This window comes from Octopus bimaculoides, chromosome 16, assembly GCF_046866305.1.
Source record: "Octopus bimaculoides isolate indiv1 chromosome 16, ASM4686630v1, whole genome shotgun sequence".
NCBI classification, from domain to species: Eukaryota; Metazoa; Mollusca; class Cephalopoda; order Octopoda; family Octopodidae; genus Octopus; species Octopus bimaculoides.
Genome location: NC_142943.1, coordinates 8,770,751 through 8,793,235, shown reverse-complemented (window position 1 = coordinate 8,793,235; position 22,485 = coordinate 8,770,751). Strand labels below are relative to the sequence as shown.

The 22,485-nt window shown below is 34.6% G+C and overlaps 1 protein-coding gene across 2 annotated transcripts in view; it reads left to right on the top strand.

Moving 5' to 3' along the window:
- LOC106868213 (uncharacterized) overlaps positions 1 to 15,365 on the top strand; it is an 18,245-nt gene extending 2,880 nt beyond the window's left edge. The window contains exons 2-7 of one of the 2 annotated variants that reach the window (XM_014913376.3): positions 3,156 to 3,324; positions 5,467 to 5,505; positions 7,297 to 7,542; positions 7,997 to 8,230; positions 9,896 to 9,985; positions 12,193 to 15,365. In XM_014913376.3, coding sequence (XP_014768862.1) covers positions 3,297 to 3,324; positions 5,467 to 5,505; positions 7,297 to 7,542; positions 7,997 to 8,230; positions 9,896 to 9,985; positions 12,193 to 12,389 — 834 coding nt within the window. In that variant the 5' untranslated portion in view covers positions 3,156 to 3,296 and the 3' untranslated portion in view covers positions 12,390 to 15,365. The remainder of the gene's footprint in view (positions 1 to 3,155; positions 3,325 to 5,466; positions 5,506 to 7,296; positions 7,543 to 7,996; positions 8,231 to 9,895; positions 9,986 to 12,192) is intronic. The other variant, XM_014913377.3, reaches the window with a different exon arrangement.
- The last annotated feature ends 7,120 nt before the right edge of the window (positions 15,366 to 22,485 follow it).

Genomic DNA, 22,485 nt, shown 5'->3' with positions numbered 1-22,485 from the left:
TCGTCTCTTTTGCCGAACCGCTAAGTTACGGGGACGTAAACACACTAGAATCGGTTGTCAAGCGATGTTGGGGGGACAAACACAGACACGCAAACATATACACACATACATATATACACACATATACGACAGGCTTCTTTCAGTTTCCGTCTACCAAATCCACTCACAAGGCTTTGGTCGGCCCGAGGCTATAGTAGAAGACACTTGCCCAAGGTGCCACGCAGTGGGACTGAACCCGGTATATATATATATATATATATATATATATATATATATATATATATATATATACACACACACTTTAAAATAAAAAAATAAAGAAAATATTAAACATTTTCATACAGATGTTTTTATCTAAATACATTCAAAATATGCATAGAAATTAGATAATAAAACGAATAGTAGATTACCGGTAAAGCGCGGTCACTTTCATAGTGTTCGTTACGTATATGGTAAAGGAACACGCAATAGTGAGAAAAGCTTGCACGTGGGCGTTTATACACCTTTATCTATTAATGGCTATTTTAAATACTGTTTCTCGCTGTATTGCGTGTTCGTTTCTTTTCTGCATCTTTGATTCTCTTTTATTTTTGATATTCTATATAAATGAAGATATATTCTTTGTTTTGCTGCTTTTCTTTCAACAAAAGAAAAGATGCATTGCAGAACTGTCATTTTAACGAGTTATATCTATTTATCACCTGATGAGACACATCAGCACTGCCGGATGCTCCCGAACTGCCGGATACTCCCGAACTGCCGGATGCTCCCGAACTGCCGGACGGTCCATGAGGGATCGATGCTAGACGTGCCGAAACAATTGTCGTGATTAATAAAAAAAATTCTCGTATATTCCATTTTGCGTCTTTCATTTACCATATATATATATATATATATATATATATAAGCAATAATAAATCTCTGAACGAGGTATATATATATATATAAGCAATAATAAATCTCCGAACGAGGTATATATATATATATGAAAACCAGTGGATGCATTCCACTGAATTTAGGTAAATAATCCTCGTACAGACGATTAGTAGCGACGCCTGTTGGGTTCGGCTGCTCTGCATTGATAAGGGGCAAACACCCTGAAACTAGTCTGTAGATGCCAGACCAGCAAAGGGGAAGCGACTGACCTTCCCTATTCGAAGGTTATAATGGACACAGGTTCGTGTATCACATAGCTAGCTAGAGGCGATGGCCTCTTGGAGCTAATCAACGGCAGCATTCGTCCTATTTTTGGGACTGTCATGTTGGCTTGGCGATAACTATATATATACAGCTGTAAGACATTGTCCTTTCTTCGGTCACTAGATGTCCTTATTAATTTTAATTGCTGATATGACACAATATGCCATATGTTTGTGTATATTGTTTTCATTGTCCTCTTAGTTGGAAAATAACCTGATAAATTGACATACAAATGCAAGTTGATGAGTACCACATATTCCCCTCTATTTTCTTATTGCTATATATATATATATATATATATATATATATATATATATATATATATATATATATATATATATATATATATATATATATATATAAACATAATTTAGGGATCAGCAAATATTTGCTTCACCACATACCGAAGTTCAGAAATAGCAGCTAAAAAAGCTGAGACTCCAACAGATATGCTATCTGTTGGTGAAGCAAATATTTGCTGATCCCTAAATTATGTTTATAAATATATATGAACTTTTAAATAAGCTCTCCACCGATAATGGTGCTTACATACCGAAGGGCTTGGTAAAAATTATTAATTGTTGATGTATTAATAAATTAATAAATTGATAATCCTTTACCCTTTTAATTTGTATATATATATATATATATATATATATATATATATATATATATATATATATATATATATATATATATATATATATATATATATATATATATATATATATTGTTATTGTTACTTGTTTCCGTCATTAGAGTTTGGCCATGCGCCATGCTGGAGAACAATCATAAAGAGTTTCGGTGAAGAAATCGACCCCGGACTTATTCTCTGTAAGCCTATAATTAATTTTATCGGTCACTTTGCCAAACTGCTAAGTTTTATATATATATATATATATATATGTATATATATATATATATATATATATATATATATATATATATATATATATATATATATATACATATGTGTGTGTGTGTGTGTGTGTGTGTGTGTGTGTGTGTGTGTGTGTATACATATATATATGCATGTATATACATGTACGTATATAAATATATATATATGTACATACATATATATATATGTATACATATATATGTATATATATGTATATATTTGTATATATTTATATATATATGTATATATATATATGTATATATATATATATATATATATATATATATATATATATATATATATATATATATATATACATATATATATACATATATATATATATATATATATATATATATATATATATATATATATATATATATATATATACATATATATATATATATATATATATATATATATATATATATATATATATATATATATATACATATATATATATATATACATAGATTACAAAGATGCATATATAAACGCACACATGTATATCGTTTTTGTTTCCCTTATTGCTTGGTATTTCTGCTTCATGATTCACTTCAAAGGCGTGCGACAGCAAGAAATGTGAATATGTCCCTGAACTCTAGCTTTCGATCTTATTCTGCTGAACCGCTTTTGTTTTTTAATTGATTAAATAGCCGATGCTGATTAAGACAAATCAGTCCAGTACATCTTATGAAAAGAATATGGAAGCAGTGATGTGACGAAAACACGCATGCACGCACAAAATCGCCAATACTAACACGCATAGATATTTTCAAACTGACATGTATATATTCACCCATGTATATATCGATAATTGTATATATATATATATATGTTTGTAGCCATGTATGTATATATGTATGCACGCATATATCGATAGCTGTAGGTATATTATTATATGCATGCACAAGGTGTATATTATTGTACGCATTTCTAGTTATTTAATCTGTTCTCTCGTAAAGCTTCGTTCTTCTTCACACTCTTTATCTTTACCTTTGTATATTTATCTATCTATCTATCTATCTATCTATCTATCTATCTATTTGTACAGATAGCGAGAGTGTTTGAGAAAGAGAGAAATACAGAGAGAGAAAGAGAGAAGTAGAGAGAGAGAGAGAAAGAGTATAGAAGTAAAATAATTTAACCCTGATCCTTCAAAGAACTGAGTAATTAACCGAGAGCAACAACAACCATGTGGAAACATCTTGTAATTTATTTTGGTAAGTTCACTTTCTTTTATTGCTTGTTTGCTTTCTTTTTGTGTTGTTGTTGTTGTTGTTGTTTTTCTTGTGCAATACTTCATCAACTTGGGTCACGCAGATTTAGAACCAAATGTGTTGCAGATTTGACTCTGTGGTGACTTTCTTGTGACGTAATCTATGTAGAAGCACATTATTCCTTGAGACCTTCATGGCTTTAAAAGTGATATTAGGATTCATAATAATGAGAGATTTAGTTGCTCTTTCTAGCAGACTGAAGGTATCCTTAAAGGATTCCCCAGGTAAATTGAAGAACTTTAGGCTGAAATCTGTGCTCTTTGTTTTTGGTGCTGTTTAACCTTGGGTCAGGTTTGATACAGCAGATCTATTATAAAAGACGTTCCAGCTATGATCATTCCATCGGAATCAGGTTAGGTATAATGTATCAAGAACTACCTTGTCGAGTCGGCCCCTATATTTTTGAAACAGCTGCGTAGGATTTGAGGCAAATTTCGTTACTATTTCTTTCACCTTGACCGTATGGATAAATAGCAAAATCGGTGTGACAAGCTTTGAACTCAGGAAGCAAATAAATGAAACAAGTCATATGATGTTCTACCCCACCACCACTTATTGTGTAGCCCCAAACTCAGCGCCCACTGGGTACCCAGTTATGCTCAAATGTATTCCAGCATTGATCAGCCAGTAGGAATACTATACCTTAATCTGCTTTATTCAATAGGTTTTAGTTTTCTAAAGCACGATATCTTTAAATATCTTTAAAGTGTTTCAGCTCTAGCGCTGCGCGATGTACAGTATTTGAGAAATATTTGGCAGCTATTTTTACTAAGAGACTAACTGGCATAGTCTTTGGCAAAAATCTTGTATCATATACACCTTTCATGGTATCATTGATAACTTATGTTCAAAGAACAACGTGGTGGTGTACTGGACCGAGTTAGCATAGAAATCCTGTCTAGACACCCTGATGACGCATCGTTACGGCAAATACAAGAGTCAGTCCTCATAACTGAAACACGACCAATTTTGAATCGCAATTACACGTAGATAAAAGCCTTACAATTATCCATGGTTGCAGATGTTGTTCACACATAAAATACAGAACGTGAACGTAAATAAAAAAGATGCATTTACGAAGAAAACAGAAAATAACAGAAAGGAAACAAAAACCAAGTCCAAAGTCTCTATCTTATCTGATATGAATGAAATTCAACAAACACACATATGGACGCACATGCTTACATATAAGCATGAACACATACGAGCGTGCACACACTCACATGCTCATACCGGACAATTTCAAAACAACACTAAATCATTCATTCAAAATAAATGGAAGTGAAGAGACAAGTTACTGAAGAGATTGCAAGAATGCAATGAAATGATTTAACAAAAAAAAAAAAAAGAAACTAAAAACTAAATACTGTTTATAAATGAATAAAGGGCTGACCAGTACATGTGTTTATTACCGGCATAGTGCCTCTCCCAAGGTTTAAATGTATTTCTTTCAACACACGTATCCACATCAAGAATCTTGCACACCAAATACACATACGAAATTATATAATATTATATTAAATATCAAAGGATTCATAGTATATATAAATTAGTAAAATATAATATATTTATTTATACATAAAAATAGAGGTGGGGGCGTTTAGAGTGTTATGTAACCATGAGGGGGGCGGTTTAGAAATATTTCCAAACTCAGCTATAGGTAACAACACAAACCCTACCCGCCCCATAGTACACATATACATTAAACCGAAAAACTAACAATGACTGTCCTTCAGCAAAACCAGAAAATGTTCTATCGATCGCCGCAATTCTAGAAACAAATCGCCTTATAAATATGAAGAAATGATAGATTCAACCAAATATATTTTGCTCATTAAATTTACCCTTCTTACTATCAAAAAAAAAACAACAACTTATTAAAATCAATGCTATTCTAACCTCACTAGAAATTCTTCGTGAATACGAACTCAAATATATATATTTAGAATTAGAAAAGAAATCAGTTCCTCTTAGTGAATAAATCTCAACTCACTAAAACTAGAAGTTATAGCTCTTCGAACGTGATTCAGCGGTTACTTGATAATTACATATTTTATTTGTATATATTTTCTCTTCTCATTTCAGTGTTTCATATATTACTGAAGACCCAGGGAGCAGGTACAGGTATGTACATTGAGAAATACTTTCCCTCCGTATGTGCTCCGAATATATAGTGCGTGTGTTTATTTGTCACAAAGCAAAATAACCATATCGAAATACAACAGTATCTGTTTCAACATACGGTTTCACATCAGGGAATCTTCCAACACAAATTCATAAACGTATACACATACACACACACATATGTATATATATATATATATATGTTAGGATCCACAATGAGCAGAACTTACTTGCGGGTATTGGTAGTGCAAATCAGAGGTGCAATCTGTGTGGGTGTTTTTTCAAAACACTGTCTGGTTTAAAAAGCCACATCAGACGCCATGAAAGGGCTAAGGTGTAGGTGCAGGAGGTGGTCAAACTCTGTTTAAGGAGTAGACAACCACCATATATATATATATATATATATATATATATATATATAATTTGAGAGAGAGAGGGAGAGAGAATATGAGGGGTTTAGTTCACTAGTGATCTAAGCATATAGGTACGCTGGGTAAGTGCTATAACTAGTCATCTGTTAGGTTCCAAGTTCACAGCTGAGGCTGGAGCTACGGATCGCTACTAGTCTTCCGTGTTAGCCGGTATATATTATATTAGAGAGAAAAGGACAACAAAAGCCAAAGCAAGGCGAGTAACTCAAGTCATTTAGAATAATTTAATTAGGGTAATGTGAATTTGAAGCCTTACAGCTGTTTCTGGGTTATCCCATGTGATAGGATAGCATGCCTGTACACTGTGTATTCCGTCATCGGAGACAAGGTATGTTTGAAAGTTGTGGACAGGGAGGTTCACAGTTTATAAGGAATAAAATACCTTGGATTACTCATCTTTTCCGGAGGGTCTAGAGGTTGGTCCGTATAGGCTCTTAGGTAAAATCTCATTCCCTCTCGAAAAAGATGAGTTGTGAAATTTATTCTCCTGTCTGTATTCTTCTGTCTACTTTTACTCTTTATTCTTCTATTTTATTCCTTATAAAACTATGAATTTCCCTGTCTAGAACTTTCATACATACTCACTCTGTCTCTGATGATAGAACACCCAGTGTACGGACACGCTAGCCTATCACATGGGATATCCCAGAGACAGCTGTAAAACTTCAAATTCACCTTAACCTAGTTAGATTATTCTAAACGAATTGAGATACTCGTTCTGCCTTGGTTTTTGTTAACTTTTTCCTTGTAATATATACATATATATATATAATCAAAATAAGTAACAGGATATCAAGTATTAGTGCAATACGACCGTTTTAAGAGGCTCCATTGAATTGAACAATGCAAGTATTGCATCTATTTAAATACAGCGCTATCTACAGTTGCAAGAAATATGGATTTTCAACAGACAAGATATATTGATATAATTTTTCTCAAATATATACAAACATATATTCATTTACATAGATATTTATATATAAATATGTATGTGCACATATACATACGAATACACATGTACACTCTTACATAAGTTAGCGAACACAAACACTCTTTACTTGTTTCAGTCATTTGACTGCGGCCATGCTGGAGCACCGCCTTTAGTCGAGCAAATCGACCCCAGGACTTATTCTTTGGAAGCCTAGTACTTATTCTCTCGGTCTCTTTTTGCCGAACCGCTAAGTTACGGGGACGTAAACATACCAGCATCGGTTGTCAAGTGATGTTGGGGGGACAAACACACACACACAAACACACACACACATACATATACATATACATGTATACGACAGGCTTTTTTCAGTTTGATCAAACATTTTGTCGTATCATATTTTGTGTATAATATCCTATATTGTTACAGAATCGGATTTTCCAGGTAGAAATAAATTCGTGAAAGTCCTCAATGCTCAATTCCCTTCGACTATTAAGAAAGAACCAAAGACACTAACAATTTCAGAGTGTGCAAATGAATGTTTGAAAGTGCTAACATGTTATTCTTTTGCTATCAACGAATCGATATCCAGATGTTTACTGTACCCGACATGGACTGGCAAAGTCAGACTTATTAGTGCATCAGATTACAACTACTATCAGAAAATAAGATCAGGTAAATATTCTTGTTGTTTCTTCTTCTTCTTCTTCTTCTTCTTCTTCTTCTTCTTCTTCTTCTTCTTCTTCTTCTTCTTCTTCATCATCATCATCATCATCATCATCATCATCATCATCATCATCAACATCATCATCATTATTATTATTTTTAAGAGAGAGAGCAGTGCATGCCATCAAAGTGACACTGGGGTAGAAATATACGAAGCCCATTAGCATAACGCTTAGCAGTATTTCGTTCGTCCTTACGTTCTGAGCTCAAATTCTGCCGAGGTTGATTTTTGCCGTTCATCCTTTCGGCGTCGATGAAAAAAGTACCACGCGAGTACTTTTTGTAATTGTTGTTATTACAAATTACAAATTTGTAATTGATTGTATTTATTTTTATAAATGATTTTATTTATTTATTCATTTATTTATTTATTTATTTTGGTTTTTTTTTTTTTTCGTGACAGTGAAATGTCCAGTCAACGTTATTTACGGTGGTATGCTTCCAAGTGCAGAAAATATCCCCGAGCCAGAGCCGAAAACTTACTTTTTTTGTATGAAAGCTTGTAAAGACAATGCTTCGTGTTATTCTACCAACTATGACACAGACACATCCACATGCTACCTGAGTCACAGAACTTCCAGGAGTGCCATTATCACATTACAACCGAATAACTGGATATACACTGAAATAGATAGATGTAAGCCAACGTTTTAGTCTGTCTGTCGATCTATCCAATCCAACCTTCCATTCTCATGCAAAATTCTACACATACGTATATGTATACATATATATGTATATATACATGTATACAATGTATGTACACACACTCTATCTCTCCCTCCCCCCTCTCTCTCTCTCTCACCCACACATACATTATATACATCATATGTATTATACACATTATATACATATATATATGTGTGTGTGTATATTTTTGTGGTTATATATATATATATATATATATATACATGTATATATACATACACACACACACACACACACATATATATATATATATATAAAGGAGCAAAAGGTAATACTATGCCACTTTGTAATAACCTTATTATTAGTATTAATACACACACACATACGTAGACAAACCCACATCCACACACATAAATTATCCAGATGGGTACCGTACAAGCACTCGGTTATAATCCGGATTCAGGCTAACCACATCAAGTTGTAAGGACCAACTCGGATTACCTAGCGTGAAAAATCGCACTGTAATTCACCGATAGACAAATCATGGTTTCGCTTCGCTGGATTATGAATACGGAGATTAATACACAGATTAATACAACTACATATTTTATTCCTACAGTCAATTATACAACATATTTAGATTAAATTTGTTCGGCGTACATTTCTGCTGCATGTTGGCACTCCGTCGCTTACGACGTCGAGGGTTCCAGTTGATCCGATCAACGAAACAGCCTGCTCTTGAAATTAACGTGCAAGTGACTGAGCACTCCACAGACACGTCTACCCTTAACGTAGTTCTCGGGGATATTCAACGTGACACACAGTGTGACAAGGCTGACCCTTTGAATTACAGGCACAACAGAAACAGGAAGTAAGAGTGAGAGAAAGTTGTGGTGAAAGAGTACAGCAGGGTTCGTCACCATTCCCTGCCGGAGCCTCGTGGAGCTATAGGTGTTTTCACTCAATAAACACTCACAACGCCCGGTCTGGGAATCGAAACCGCGATCCTACGACCGCGAGTCCTCTGCCCTAACCACTGGGCCATTGCGCCTCCACTCTGCTGCATAGAATTAATAGATTCAATTGCACTTGAATCCAATTATTTTCTAGTGGTTAGCATTCCATACGACTTTGTTCAAGATTCGATCGTGGATATGGTCTGAAACGAACTAAGTTTATGTCTGGGTAATGTTATTTAGTTAGGTTACGAAAGTTTTTGAGATAAAAGTGTATTAGGGGAGATTTAGTAACTTGATATGGCTACAAAGACTACAATGTGGTTGGCTTAGGTTTAAGTTTTAAATTGTAGTGTATGTATGGGAGTGTGTTGGTGTATCTCAGGTTCCGATTTAGACCCATAGAGACCCTAAGCACTTAAATGATATCGGTGCTCCAATGTGTATCTAATTCAAAATATAAACAATAATAAATAATAAAATAAATTTTTCCAATCATATGAACCACTTTGAATATATTTTAGCAAGTTTAAACAGATTTCTTTTGTGCCTTAAACAGTTTAGCATTTCGTGGTACCCTCCTTCACTTTATGCCTGAAGAAGGTACTTGTTATGCTTAATGGTAAATCAAGCGATGGTGTATGTATTTTAAGTATACGTTTATACACAATTAATAGTAAAATTACGACGTTGTATTTCAGACAGGTTTGACAACGAAATGGAAGTTTTGGTGAATATGAACAAAAACGGATGTCATGTGAAATTTCTATTTCATCTCAGTATGATAGGGGGTAAGATGAAGTTTCCAGTAAATTATTTCTGTATCATTTTTATTTTAGTCGCACTTAAATAAAAGATCTCAATGACAATGTGGACGCTATCCGATCGTTTTATTTGTAACAGGTTGACTGATATTTGCTATTCTGTTTCACATTAGATCCATTTAACTTCTGTAATGTTACTTTCTTTGTGTTGGTGTCCTATATTTGGAATTCTTCATTGGCATTCTATAAAATTTATTTCTTGTCAATTGATAAAATTTATTTTACTTTATTTTTTATACATATAAATAATTTAATATTTATATTTTATGCATCTCAATTTTGATTTCAGTAATATTTACTCTTTGTCTCTAAGAAGCGATGCCGGTACAAAGAGTAGACTAGAAAGAGAGATTCTTGCACAGGAGCGATAATATTCTCATTTAAATGACCGTAGAACGTTCGGTATGGCCTTAAGTTGATAACATGGGAGAGCACAAAATGAGAGAGAAAAGGCATTTCAATTTAGTGACGTTACAAGCTTGCTTCCCTAAGACACCATATTTTTCTCTAAATTTTCCCTGCTTATTTTCCACTTCTAACTTTAGATTTTTTAAGCTTTAATTATCGTGTCCAGTACTTTTTCAGGTTCGATTAATTAAGTTTATTATAACCCCTGCGTCAGTATGTTCTCTACAAATATATAGAGACGCGCACAGACATAATACAAGCATACAACACACACACATACAAATGTATGCATATACAAACACGGATGTTTCGAAAGTAAGGTAAATGTGGGCATAACTTTTTTATTAACTGACATTGGTCATTGAAGATACCCATATTGACAAAGCAGCACTTCCCCTATACCAATGTACTACTCACAAGAATCTTCACCCAGGTGATGCATTTGTACCATCTTTGAACATAACTCACGAATTCTCTTTGAGAAATATTAAATACGAAACTTTGGGAAATTTCAGTTTTCATTTGCCTCATAATGGCGTCTCTAATCCTTCTAAGTATTATTAAAAGTTATATAGAGATATATCTTATCAAACTCACGCATACAAACAACATAGACACACACTCAAGCACACACGCACACACACACACACATATATATACATATATATATATATGTATATATATATATATATATATATATATATATATATATATATATATATATATATATATAAAGTGGCATCCAAAAATTTCGGACTAGTTCTGTAGCGTACTAACAAGTCTCAGTACATGGTTGCGTGCGCAGTGAGAGCTCGTAGTGTCCTTCATGAGGCAGTGTACCGAGAGAGATCGCTGTGTTTACTTCACAAAGTGTGAAATTTGCGTTTTCGCAATCACGTGTATGTTGTAGTCTGTGATTTTTGTCATTGACAGGAAGTCGGGACAAAGAGTCAACATGAAAGTTTGCGTTAAACTTAGGATGTCTGCTACCGAGACATTGAGCATACTTCGTCAAGATTACAGGCTGACGAGGCAAGCGTCAAACGCAATGTTTCGAGTGGCATGGGCGCTTCAAAAGCGGAAGAAGATCTCCGGAAGACGATGCGCGATCTGGAAGACCGATGACGGGCATCACCCTGGAAATGTGAAGAAATGTCCCCTGTCTCCGAACTCTTCTGACTCACAAGGCTTTGGTCGGCCCGAGGCTATAGTAGAAGACACTTGCCCAAGATGCCATGCAGTGGGACTGAACCCGGAGCCATGTGGTTCAGTGGTTGGTAAGCAAGCTACTTACCACACAGCCACTCCTTTCTTCCAGGAAAATTGACACCTGACTCTTCAAAGAAAGCTTCAAATGTAACTAATAGAAACTCTTCATGAAAATGGACAAAATTTGTCATCGTGGTGTTAGCAATTTGGCATCGTGGCGTTATAGATAGATAGATAGATAGATAGATAGATAGATAGATAGATAGATAGATAGATAGATAGACAGACAGATAGATAGATAGATAGATAGATAGATAGATAGACAGATAGATAGATAGATAGATAGATAGATAGATAGATAGATAGATAGATAGATAGACAGACAGATAGATAGATAGATAGATAGATAGATAGTATATGAATAAAAATACATCTGAGTCTGCATGTATGGGCGCGTGTATGTGTTTTTAAATGAATGAAGGCGTAGATATATGAACATTCACGAATATAAATACAGAATTTTGTAACAGATGTTCCTTCTTTTCCTATTTTTACAGAGAGAAGCGCTCTTAGCAGTGACTCTATGAAGAGGAGTGCTCGTTTTAAGGGTCAACAGAATACATTTGGCGACATAATGATGATAACATTCAAATTTGTCGATGGCAGAATGGCGTGTGCAATCAAATGCATGGAAACTCTGGGATGTGTAGGATTCAGATATTACTCAGACTGTGAAATAGCTCTAAAGTACTGATTTTGGAAAGAATGTTTTAAAATATATTCTTCACATGAATGCACCCACATACGCACACACCTACACATATGCAAACGCCTACACACAAACTCTCATGCACACACTCACACAAATACTTACACACGTAAACACACACAGCTACACACACACACACACACACACACACACACACACACACACACACACACACACACACACGTACATATACGAGAACACACGCGGGTTAACACATCATTACACACACTTGCATACATACAAATACACAAACACAAGTTCGCATACACATGTGGCACACACAGCTACACACCTATATACACACCAGCGCGCACCTGCAAACATGTTCTTGCGCTCCAGGTAAACACATACATTTAAACGCACTCACATGCCCCTACACTCATACACGTGTATACACATGTATACACACACAGACACGCACATACATTGACACACAGACACTGAGACCTGCTTACGCACACACGTATAAACATACGTACACGCGCTCTCACACACACACACTCACACTCACACACACATGTACACGCGTATGTACACACAAACGTACACACCTCCTGACCTACACACGCATACGCACACATTCACACGCACATGTACAGATACACGTGAACAGGCACACGTACAGAAATACTGGCCCACATACGCTACACACACACATACATACACTCTCACGCGCACACACAGATATATACACACACGCGCACACACAGATATACACGCGCACGCGCGCGCATATATTTACACGCACAGAGAAAATATATGTGTTTTTTGTTGCAGGATTTACAGAAATCTGAGACATTCTTCTCATTTCGAAAGATATCCTAGGTTGTCCATAATATATATTGGAAATATATAAGTTCCCCGATTAACTTTGTATTAGCAATGGTTTTGAAAATAACTTCATTGTCACAACGGTGTTTCTATCTGGAAGCTACAAGTATCACAAAGGCTTCGTGACACTGACCAACAATTATTTTGAAATTTAGCACGTGTTCGAATTTTAATTGCACTAATTTCTTTTATGGATGTGAAATAATTCTATGTCAAATATTTCTGAAATATATTTCCCATTTTTTTAATGCTTTATATATCTAATGCAGACGCTTATCTAAAAGCGCACATACTCACAAACAGATATATCGCCATATACGCATATACACGCAAATATGCATACACACATTTGTGCCTACAGGTATGCATATATGCCTACATACGAAAATAGATACATACACTCATACACACACACAAATACATACAAATGCACACACATACGCACGCACTCACCTACCACATTCCACTCTACCCCTCCAACGAAGCGTTCTCCGAACCTTCCGGCGACTCCACTCCGACTCCTCCATCTCGCACATTTTGCCCAACCTATCCCTTCCCTCCTTAAAACGAGCCCATAACCTACGAGACCTCCCGGTCCACAGTTCCTTACCTGACCCCACCTCCTAGCCTGGCTCGTTCTCCTGCTCTCACCCACGCTGTCGCACCAGCCCCTACCTCTCCAACACCACCATCCTCACAGGCACCCATCATCTTCCCTATCACATTATCGACTCCTTTACTTGCATTTCTAGTAATGTCATTTACTGCATCTCCTGCTCTCTCTCTCTCTTCTTCTCTGTACAATGGTCAAACGGGACACCACTTGGCTGACCGGTTTGCAGAGATATCAGACTCGGCAATGACACCCCGGTCTCACACCGTTTTTGCTCTACCTATCATTCGTTACAGCATCTGTCTGTGTTCGGACTATCTTTGCACAAGGACCATCCGGACTCCCGCCTTCACCGTGAACAAGAATTAATCTTCTCTCTTTGCTCTTTTGCGCCACATAGGATCAACACGCATCTTCTTTTCATCTGGCGCCTTCCTCATTTCCTCCTTTTCATTTGATGGCACCCACACCACTCTAAACACACTCTAACACTGACCACTTCTCAGCATCCACACCACACACCATCATCCACACACCCACACACAATCTTCAATAGCATTCCCACACATACCACCACATGAGTTTTCACACACACTGTTTAACTAAGTACACACACCCTCATGCACACTCCCACACCCTCACAAGCACATAATACCCGAACACAGACAATATATGCTACCACACCCACACAAGCACGTAATAGCTGAACACAGGCAATATCTACATAAACACGCAACACGCTTTAACACACACAACATACACAGACAAAGATAACTTTCGCCCACATATATACACCATACACATGCACAATGTTTGGTCGGAAAGAGAGAGAGACACACACACATGTGCACACACGACGTGAAAAAGCACACCTCAACTGCTACACACACAATGCACACACACATACACACACACACACCATTCTGACATATCCACACACGCAAGCTCACCTTCTTTTAGGATCACAAGCACTTTATTATCTCCCTTGCTTTCAAACTTTTTCCCAATCATTCGCCATGCTGGACCGCTGAAATCTATACGTTTCTTTCATTCTTTCTCTGTTTATGTTCTCTTAATCTTTTCAGTTGATGAGTGTAGACTCGAAATATAAAAGACTTTTTCATTTTGCCGAGCGTCAAACTAATACACTTCCTTGTTGTTCATATACCTGTCTTCGTCTTTTATTTTTCTATAAGTTTCTACTATAATTATATAAATAAATAAATATGTATGTATACATATACATACACCTGATCACAGATATAGGTACACATATACATCGATCCCAGTGCGTAACTGTTACTTAATTTATCGACCCCGAAAGTATGAAAGGCAAAGTCGACCTCAGCGGAAGTTGAACTCAGAACGTAACGGCAGACGAAATACCGCTAAGCATTTCACCCGGCATGCTAACGATTCTGCAAGCTCACCGCCTTTCTGTGCAAGTTATATTGATCTGAAATTACGCAAATATCAATAAAATTGAAATTTTAAAATTTCTTTTTAATAACATAAAACATTTTGCCAATGCGTTTTATTTTTGCATGCATTTTTAATTTTGATAAAAACGCTCATGAATTATTCCTCAACCCAAAATTTTTAAAAAAATTTTCTTTCTATTTTATCCAACGATAGGACACAATTTTGGTAAAATATAATATCATCTTGCACATTGCTCTGATGAGAATACAATATGTCGAAAGAGATATCGAATTACTATATATATATATATATATATATATAGAGAGAGAGAGAGAGAGAGAGAGAGAGAGAGAGAGAGATAGACAGACAGACAGACAGACAGACAGACAGACAGACAGATAGATAGATAGATATACATACATATACATATATAAACACACACATATACATGTGTGTGTGTGTGTTTGTGTGTGTGTGTTTGCACCAGCATGGCCGCAGTCAAATGACTGAAACAAGTAAAGAGCATACTTTATCTGGCCGTATACTTTAGCGTTCGAATGCTTATTTATGACTGTAAATTGAAGGACATACAAAATCATATAAATGCATGCCAAGGGCATATAAATCATACGAGTGCATATCCTGGGATCGGTTTGTTCAAAACTGCATGTATTCATAAAAATATTACGTAATAGTTTCTATACTGATGGCTAGAACAAACACACTAGAAGCTAATGTGAGTCTGTGCATGGGGCATCCATTGATAAACACTAGAAAAGAACATGGCTTTAAGTGCTGTTACGTGTGCATATAAATATTACTAGACAAGCTTAAACGGACATGCATTTACATGTTCATGAATATGCATGTCTAATTTTCTCTTTAAACAAACGCTAGGACATACGTGCACGCACATATGTAATCATTAGACATCCGTATAGTGGACATGCCCCAAAATGTTGATGTATGTATGCTTAACTAATATGCCCTTCGACAGATGCAGCCATGGGTATGCGCTCGTATTCATGTATGTGCTTATTTATGATGCATCCATGACATGCACACATGCACACATGCACACATACGCACATGCGTAAGAATACATTCATATATAAATACATATATATGTGTGTGTATATGTGAGTGTATTAGTGTGTGTGTATAGATATATATATATATATATGCCTATATATTACCTTTAATTCCTTTATATATATATGAAGCCTCAAAGAGACCACGTATTTCTACTGCATCGGTTAGTAACCATTGCAATTGGAACTTTACTATAATACTCTAGGAAAACCTATATGGTTAAAGTAATATATTTAGAATAATCCAATGGAATATATCTCTTAATTTTTATCATATGAGAATTATTACTGGATTTATATACTAACCGTTGAATAACTTTTTATACATAACTGTGAGCAATTACCAATATGTGTGTGTGTGTGTTTGTTTGTTTGTTTGTTTGGTAATACTCAGTAAAATAAGCTCCTTAATGTATCTATCATTCTAGAAGGCATGTTGATTATATGGCACGATACAAGAGAAAACGATAAAGAATATATATATATATATATATATATATATATATATATATATATATATATATATATATATATATATATATATATATATAATCTGGATGATCTACAAGAATAGATGCAAGCGCTAATTTATAAAAACATGTGACATATTAATAAAAATCTGTAAATGTACAACCATCCAGATATCTGAGTACCTTATTATTTTTCTAATATATAATTCCTGTACATCACCATCAAACCTTCTAAGATATATATATATATATATATATATATATATATATATATATATATATATATATATATATATGCGAGTAAAAATAAATACAAAAAAGGTGGATTTTTTTGTATGATTGTGTATAGAGGAATATATTATTTTGCTTAAAAGAGTTCCAACACTGTCTGTTTTTTATGTTTTATTTATATTCCTGCAGAACTAATGTGGGGTATAGAATATGGAATATACAATATATAATATAATATACAATATATAATATAAAATAAAATAAAAATGGATGGCACCATGAAATAAAGTATTGAATGTAGATGAAATATTGAGTGTTCAATATAAAGGATCAAATATATAAATATATAAATATAAATATATATATATAAAGGCGACTCGAGTTTCAGGGCTATTTCCCTTCGTCATGGCCGGTATGACAGTCTTTAACAGACTGTAATGAGTTGGCTGGTTTTCTGAATATCTTCTGACTTGTGTATTTTGGGTAAGCCGTAAAAGTTACTGGGTTTTGGTTCGAAGTTGGTGATGTAGTCTCTTTCATTGTCAGTGAGTGAGTTGTAGTGTTTAGAAACTAAGTGGTTGATCTTCTTCATGATGTGGTGGTCTATGTTCGAGGGTATTTCACAATAGAAGGTTGTGTCATTTAGTTGTTCCTCAGTTTCTAAACACTACAACTCACTCACTGACAATGAAAGAGACTACATCACCAACTTCGAACCAAAACCCAGTAACTTTTACGGCTTACCCAAAATACACAAGTCAGAAGATATTCAACAGGGAGTAAAGGAACAAGGAAGTGAATACATAAAAGTGCTACATCCAAAAGATTTAAAACTTAGACCAATTATAGCTGGCCCAGTATGCCCTACTCACCGTCTAAGCAATTTCATCGACATTCTTTTGAAGCCACTTTGTACATACATACCCAGTTTCATTCGGGATGACATCGACTTTTTATCCCATCTTCCCAAAACCACTGAAACAAATTCAATCCTACTGAGCTTCGATGTAGTAAGCCTATACACAAATATCCCACATGATTTAGGAATAAAGGCGGTTGAATACTGGGTAAACAAACACAGAGAAGCAATTCCCAACAGGTACACGGTGACATTTATACTAGAATCAGTGAGACTTATCCTGGAAAATAATACGTTCTTCTTCAATGGTAAGAACTATATCCAAATTAAAGGCACGGCTATGGGGACGAGGTTTGCCCCCGTTTATGCGAATTCGGTGATGGGTTACTTGGAACAAAAACTCTACCAGGAAATAGAGGAGAGATATAACACCGAATTTAGGAAGCTTATAGAAAGAGCATGGAAGAGATACCTGGACGATTGCTTCATAATCTGGACCAAACCTCAAAGCATTGTGGAGGAATTTAACACCCTCCTGAACAACCTACACCCATCCATCCAATTCACAAAGGAGATGAACAGTAGCAAATTACCATTTCTAGATATAATGGTAATTAAAAAGAACACCGCCATTACCACAGATATATATTACAAACACACAGACACACACCAATACTTGAACTTTAAATCGTGCCATCCACCCCATACAAAACGCAACATACCATACTGCCTAGCCAGGAGAATATGTACTATTGTAGAGGATATAGAGACCAGAAATAAACGCCTGGTGGAACTGAAAGAATTTCTGGTGAAGCAAAAATACCCATCACGACTCATAGAAAATGGTATTCAGCGGGCTTCGAAAATACCCATACAACAACTGAGGACACCGCAAAGAAAAGACAAACAGGAAAAGATCATTCCATTTATAGTGACACAAAATCCATGCCACCAGAACATCTTTAATATCGCCAAAGCGAACTTACCGATCCTTGCACAAAGTAAGGAATTGAGAAATATCATTACAGATCAAAATATAACTCTCAGTAAGAGACAACCTAAAAACTTGAAAAAACTATTAACAAAGGCAAGGTTTGACCTCAGCAACAAAAATCAAACATTCACTGTATCCAAATGCAATGATAGCCGATGCGGCACATGCCGATCAATCCATACCGGCCCATATATGAACACAAAAACAGGGAAAATATTCACCAATGCGAACATGAACTGCAAAAGTAGAAATCTAATCTACTGCATCAAATGCCCTAATTGTGAAGAATTGTACGTTGGCCAGACAGGTAATGCACTATCGGAACGCTCACGGGTACATCGACAACAGATTAAAACCCAGAAGTCCGCCAAATACCACTGAGTAACCATCTAGCAACATGTGGTCATCAAACTTTTATTATATTTCCATTCCATAAACTTTACAACCGGAATGAAATTGAAAGAAAATGCAAAGAAAAGGACTTTATTAAGAAATTCAAACCCACTCTTAACAAACAATGATTAAATCCATCTTACTTGGGGTTTAAAAATCTTATCCCTGTAACCAAAACACAAAAAATCTCTCAGATATCATCATTTCTATAAATAGATTTGGCATCATTTCTAAGAACAGCCAAACACCTACTGCGGTTTAAAAATCTTATCCCTACAACCCACACAAAACAATAAATTAAAATATCATCATGTCTAAAAATAGATTTAACATCAATTCTAAAAATAGCCAGACACCTACTGCTGCCATCCAAAGGAATTGGTATAAAAGACAGAAAACCAGCCAACTCATTACAGTCTGTTAAAGACTGTCATACCGGCCATGACGAAGGGAAATAGCCCTGAAACTCGAGTCGCCTTTATATATATATATTTATATTTATATATTTATATATTTGATCCTTTATATTGAACACTCAATATTTCATCTACATTCAATACTTTATTTCATGGTGCCATCCATTTTTATTTTATTTTATATTATATATTGTATATTATATTATATATTGTATATTCCATATTCTATACCCCACATTAGTTCTGCAGGAATATAAATAAAACATAAAAAACAGACAGTGTTGGAACTCTTTTAAGCAAAATAATATATATATATATATATATATATGTATACTATTAAAACTTGGGAGAGGCATTATATATATATATATATATATATATATATATATATATATATATATATATATATATATATATATATATATATATATATATATATATATATATATATATGTATATATATATGTATATATAAATATGTATGTATATATATGTATGTATATGTATATATATACATACATACATACATATATATATATATATATATATATATACATATATATATATATGTGTGTGTGTGTGTGTGTGTGTGTGTGTGTTGTAATGAAGAACAAATAGTAAAAGGTTGTCATTATAGTAGTCGAGGTGTTTCGAATATCGGTGCGAAGGGCTACGAGGCATTCTCGTCGGCTATTAATACCAATAGATGCCATGAAGGACCGTTGAATAAAAGGGAAATTAATCCAATAGGTAGAAAAAAAAAAGAAATAATGATAAAAAATATTCACGCAATCATATTTTCACAATACATAGACATAAACCTCCTGCTTTCATAACGTCTTCATACGTACACACTCACCCAAGCAGGTATACGTACATTCACATACACAAACAAACATATATGTGCATGTACGTACTCATACATATATACACTTATCCATGCACACACACACACATGTATATATATATATGCATATTTGTACGCAACTTCATCCTCACATGTATTATGTTATGTGTATGCTTGCAAACACTTATGTGTATATGAGGACGAAGATGTGTACACATATACATATATAAATGTGTGTATGTGTGTGGAAATGTGTGTATGTATGAGTATGTACATGCACTTATAGGTTTGTGTGTGTATGTGCATGTACGTATACATATTTGTGTGAATGTGTACGTATGAAGACGTTATGAATGCAGGAGGTTTATGGTTTATGTGTTGTGACAATATAGTTGCCTGAATTTTTTTCTTTTTTCTTTCTTTTTCTACCTATTAGAGTAACTTCCCTTTTATTCAAAAGTCTTTCATAGCGTCTGTTGCCATTAATAGCCGACGGGAATATATCGTAGCTCTTCGCTCCGACATTTGAAACTCCGAGTACCATAATGATAGCCTTTTAGTGTTAGTTCAAATTATAACATATATAAATAATCTTCTATTTATCTAATATCGAGGTCTCATTTTTTTGTCACTTAATATTATCATAATTATTATTATGTTGTTTTTTTCTTCTTTCTTCAAATTTTTTTCTATTTCTCGCCGAGTGTTTTCCGTACACCTCGGGCAGAGAAGCTCATTGTATGCATTCCCTGTTTACACACGCAAATTCACAGGTAAAATATGTATTAAAAATATTAATAAACAAATAAATTCATGAATGGATGTTGTTTTCACAGCGATAATGCTCTATTATTATTATTATTATAATTATTATTATTATTATTATTATTATTATTATTATTATTATTATTATTATTATATATATATATATGCACACACACGGTGATCTTCCGCACACTTTTTCGCCCAACACACTTGTCCATGATCCTTCAGCGTGTGACCAAACTGGAAACCACTTCGTTGCAGCAATAGCTGAATAACAATATCCTTAAAATTAGATATAACTAGCAGAAATACCCGGCTTTGCCCGGGTTAAAGAGAATAATGAAATCTAAAAACGCCGTCTAGACTACGCAACCCTCAACTGTTAGTAGCTACGATACCATATTTCTACATTAATAACTCTCCAATCCATGCCAGCATGGAACATAGACATTAAGTGGAATGCCAGTCTCTCATCTAGGAGGGCCTTGAAATCAATGTTACCAACTGGGGACTATGTGTGTCGTAGTGATAATAAAAAGACCCAAAGGAGGTCTGCAATGAAATAATTTTACTCAACACTTTGCAAGTGAATCAGTGGAGGCAAAGATGCGTCTCATTTACTTGACAATTTATGCACCACATTGCAGAAATCACAATGTAAGTATATCTGAAAGGGTAGTCTTACACTGTTGTACCGTTGAATTAAAAATAATGCTCATCTGTTATGTTCGGGTTAAAATTTCATCAACATCAAAAATATATGAATTTTCATGGGAGTTATGGCCGTTATGCAAAGAATATAATTTCCAAATTTCATAAAGATCCATTCAGTACTTTTGACGTAGTTTTGGATAAGAAAACAAATGACTAATGTGTGTGTTTGTGTGCATGTGTTTGTGTGTGATGGGTGTATATATGTATAGATATATGTATGCATGTATATATATATATGTATATATGTATATATGTGTACATATTACATGTACATCTATATATATATATATATATACATCTACACATGTGTATACATATACATGTATGCATATAGATCTATATCTATATATATATATCTATGCATATACGTGTACATATACATGTATACGTATACATATACATCTCTTTCTCTCTCTTTCTCTCTCTTTCTCTCTC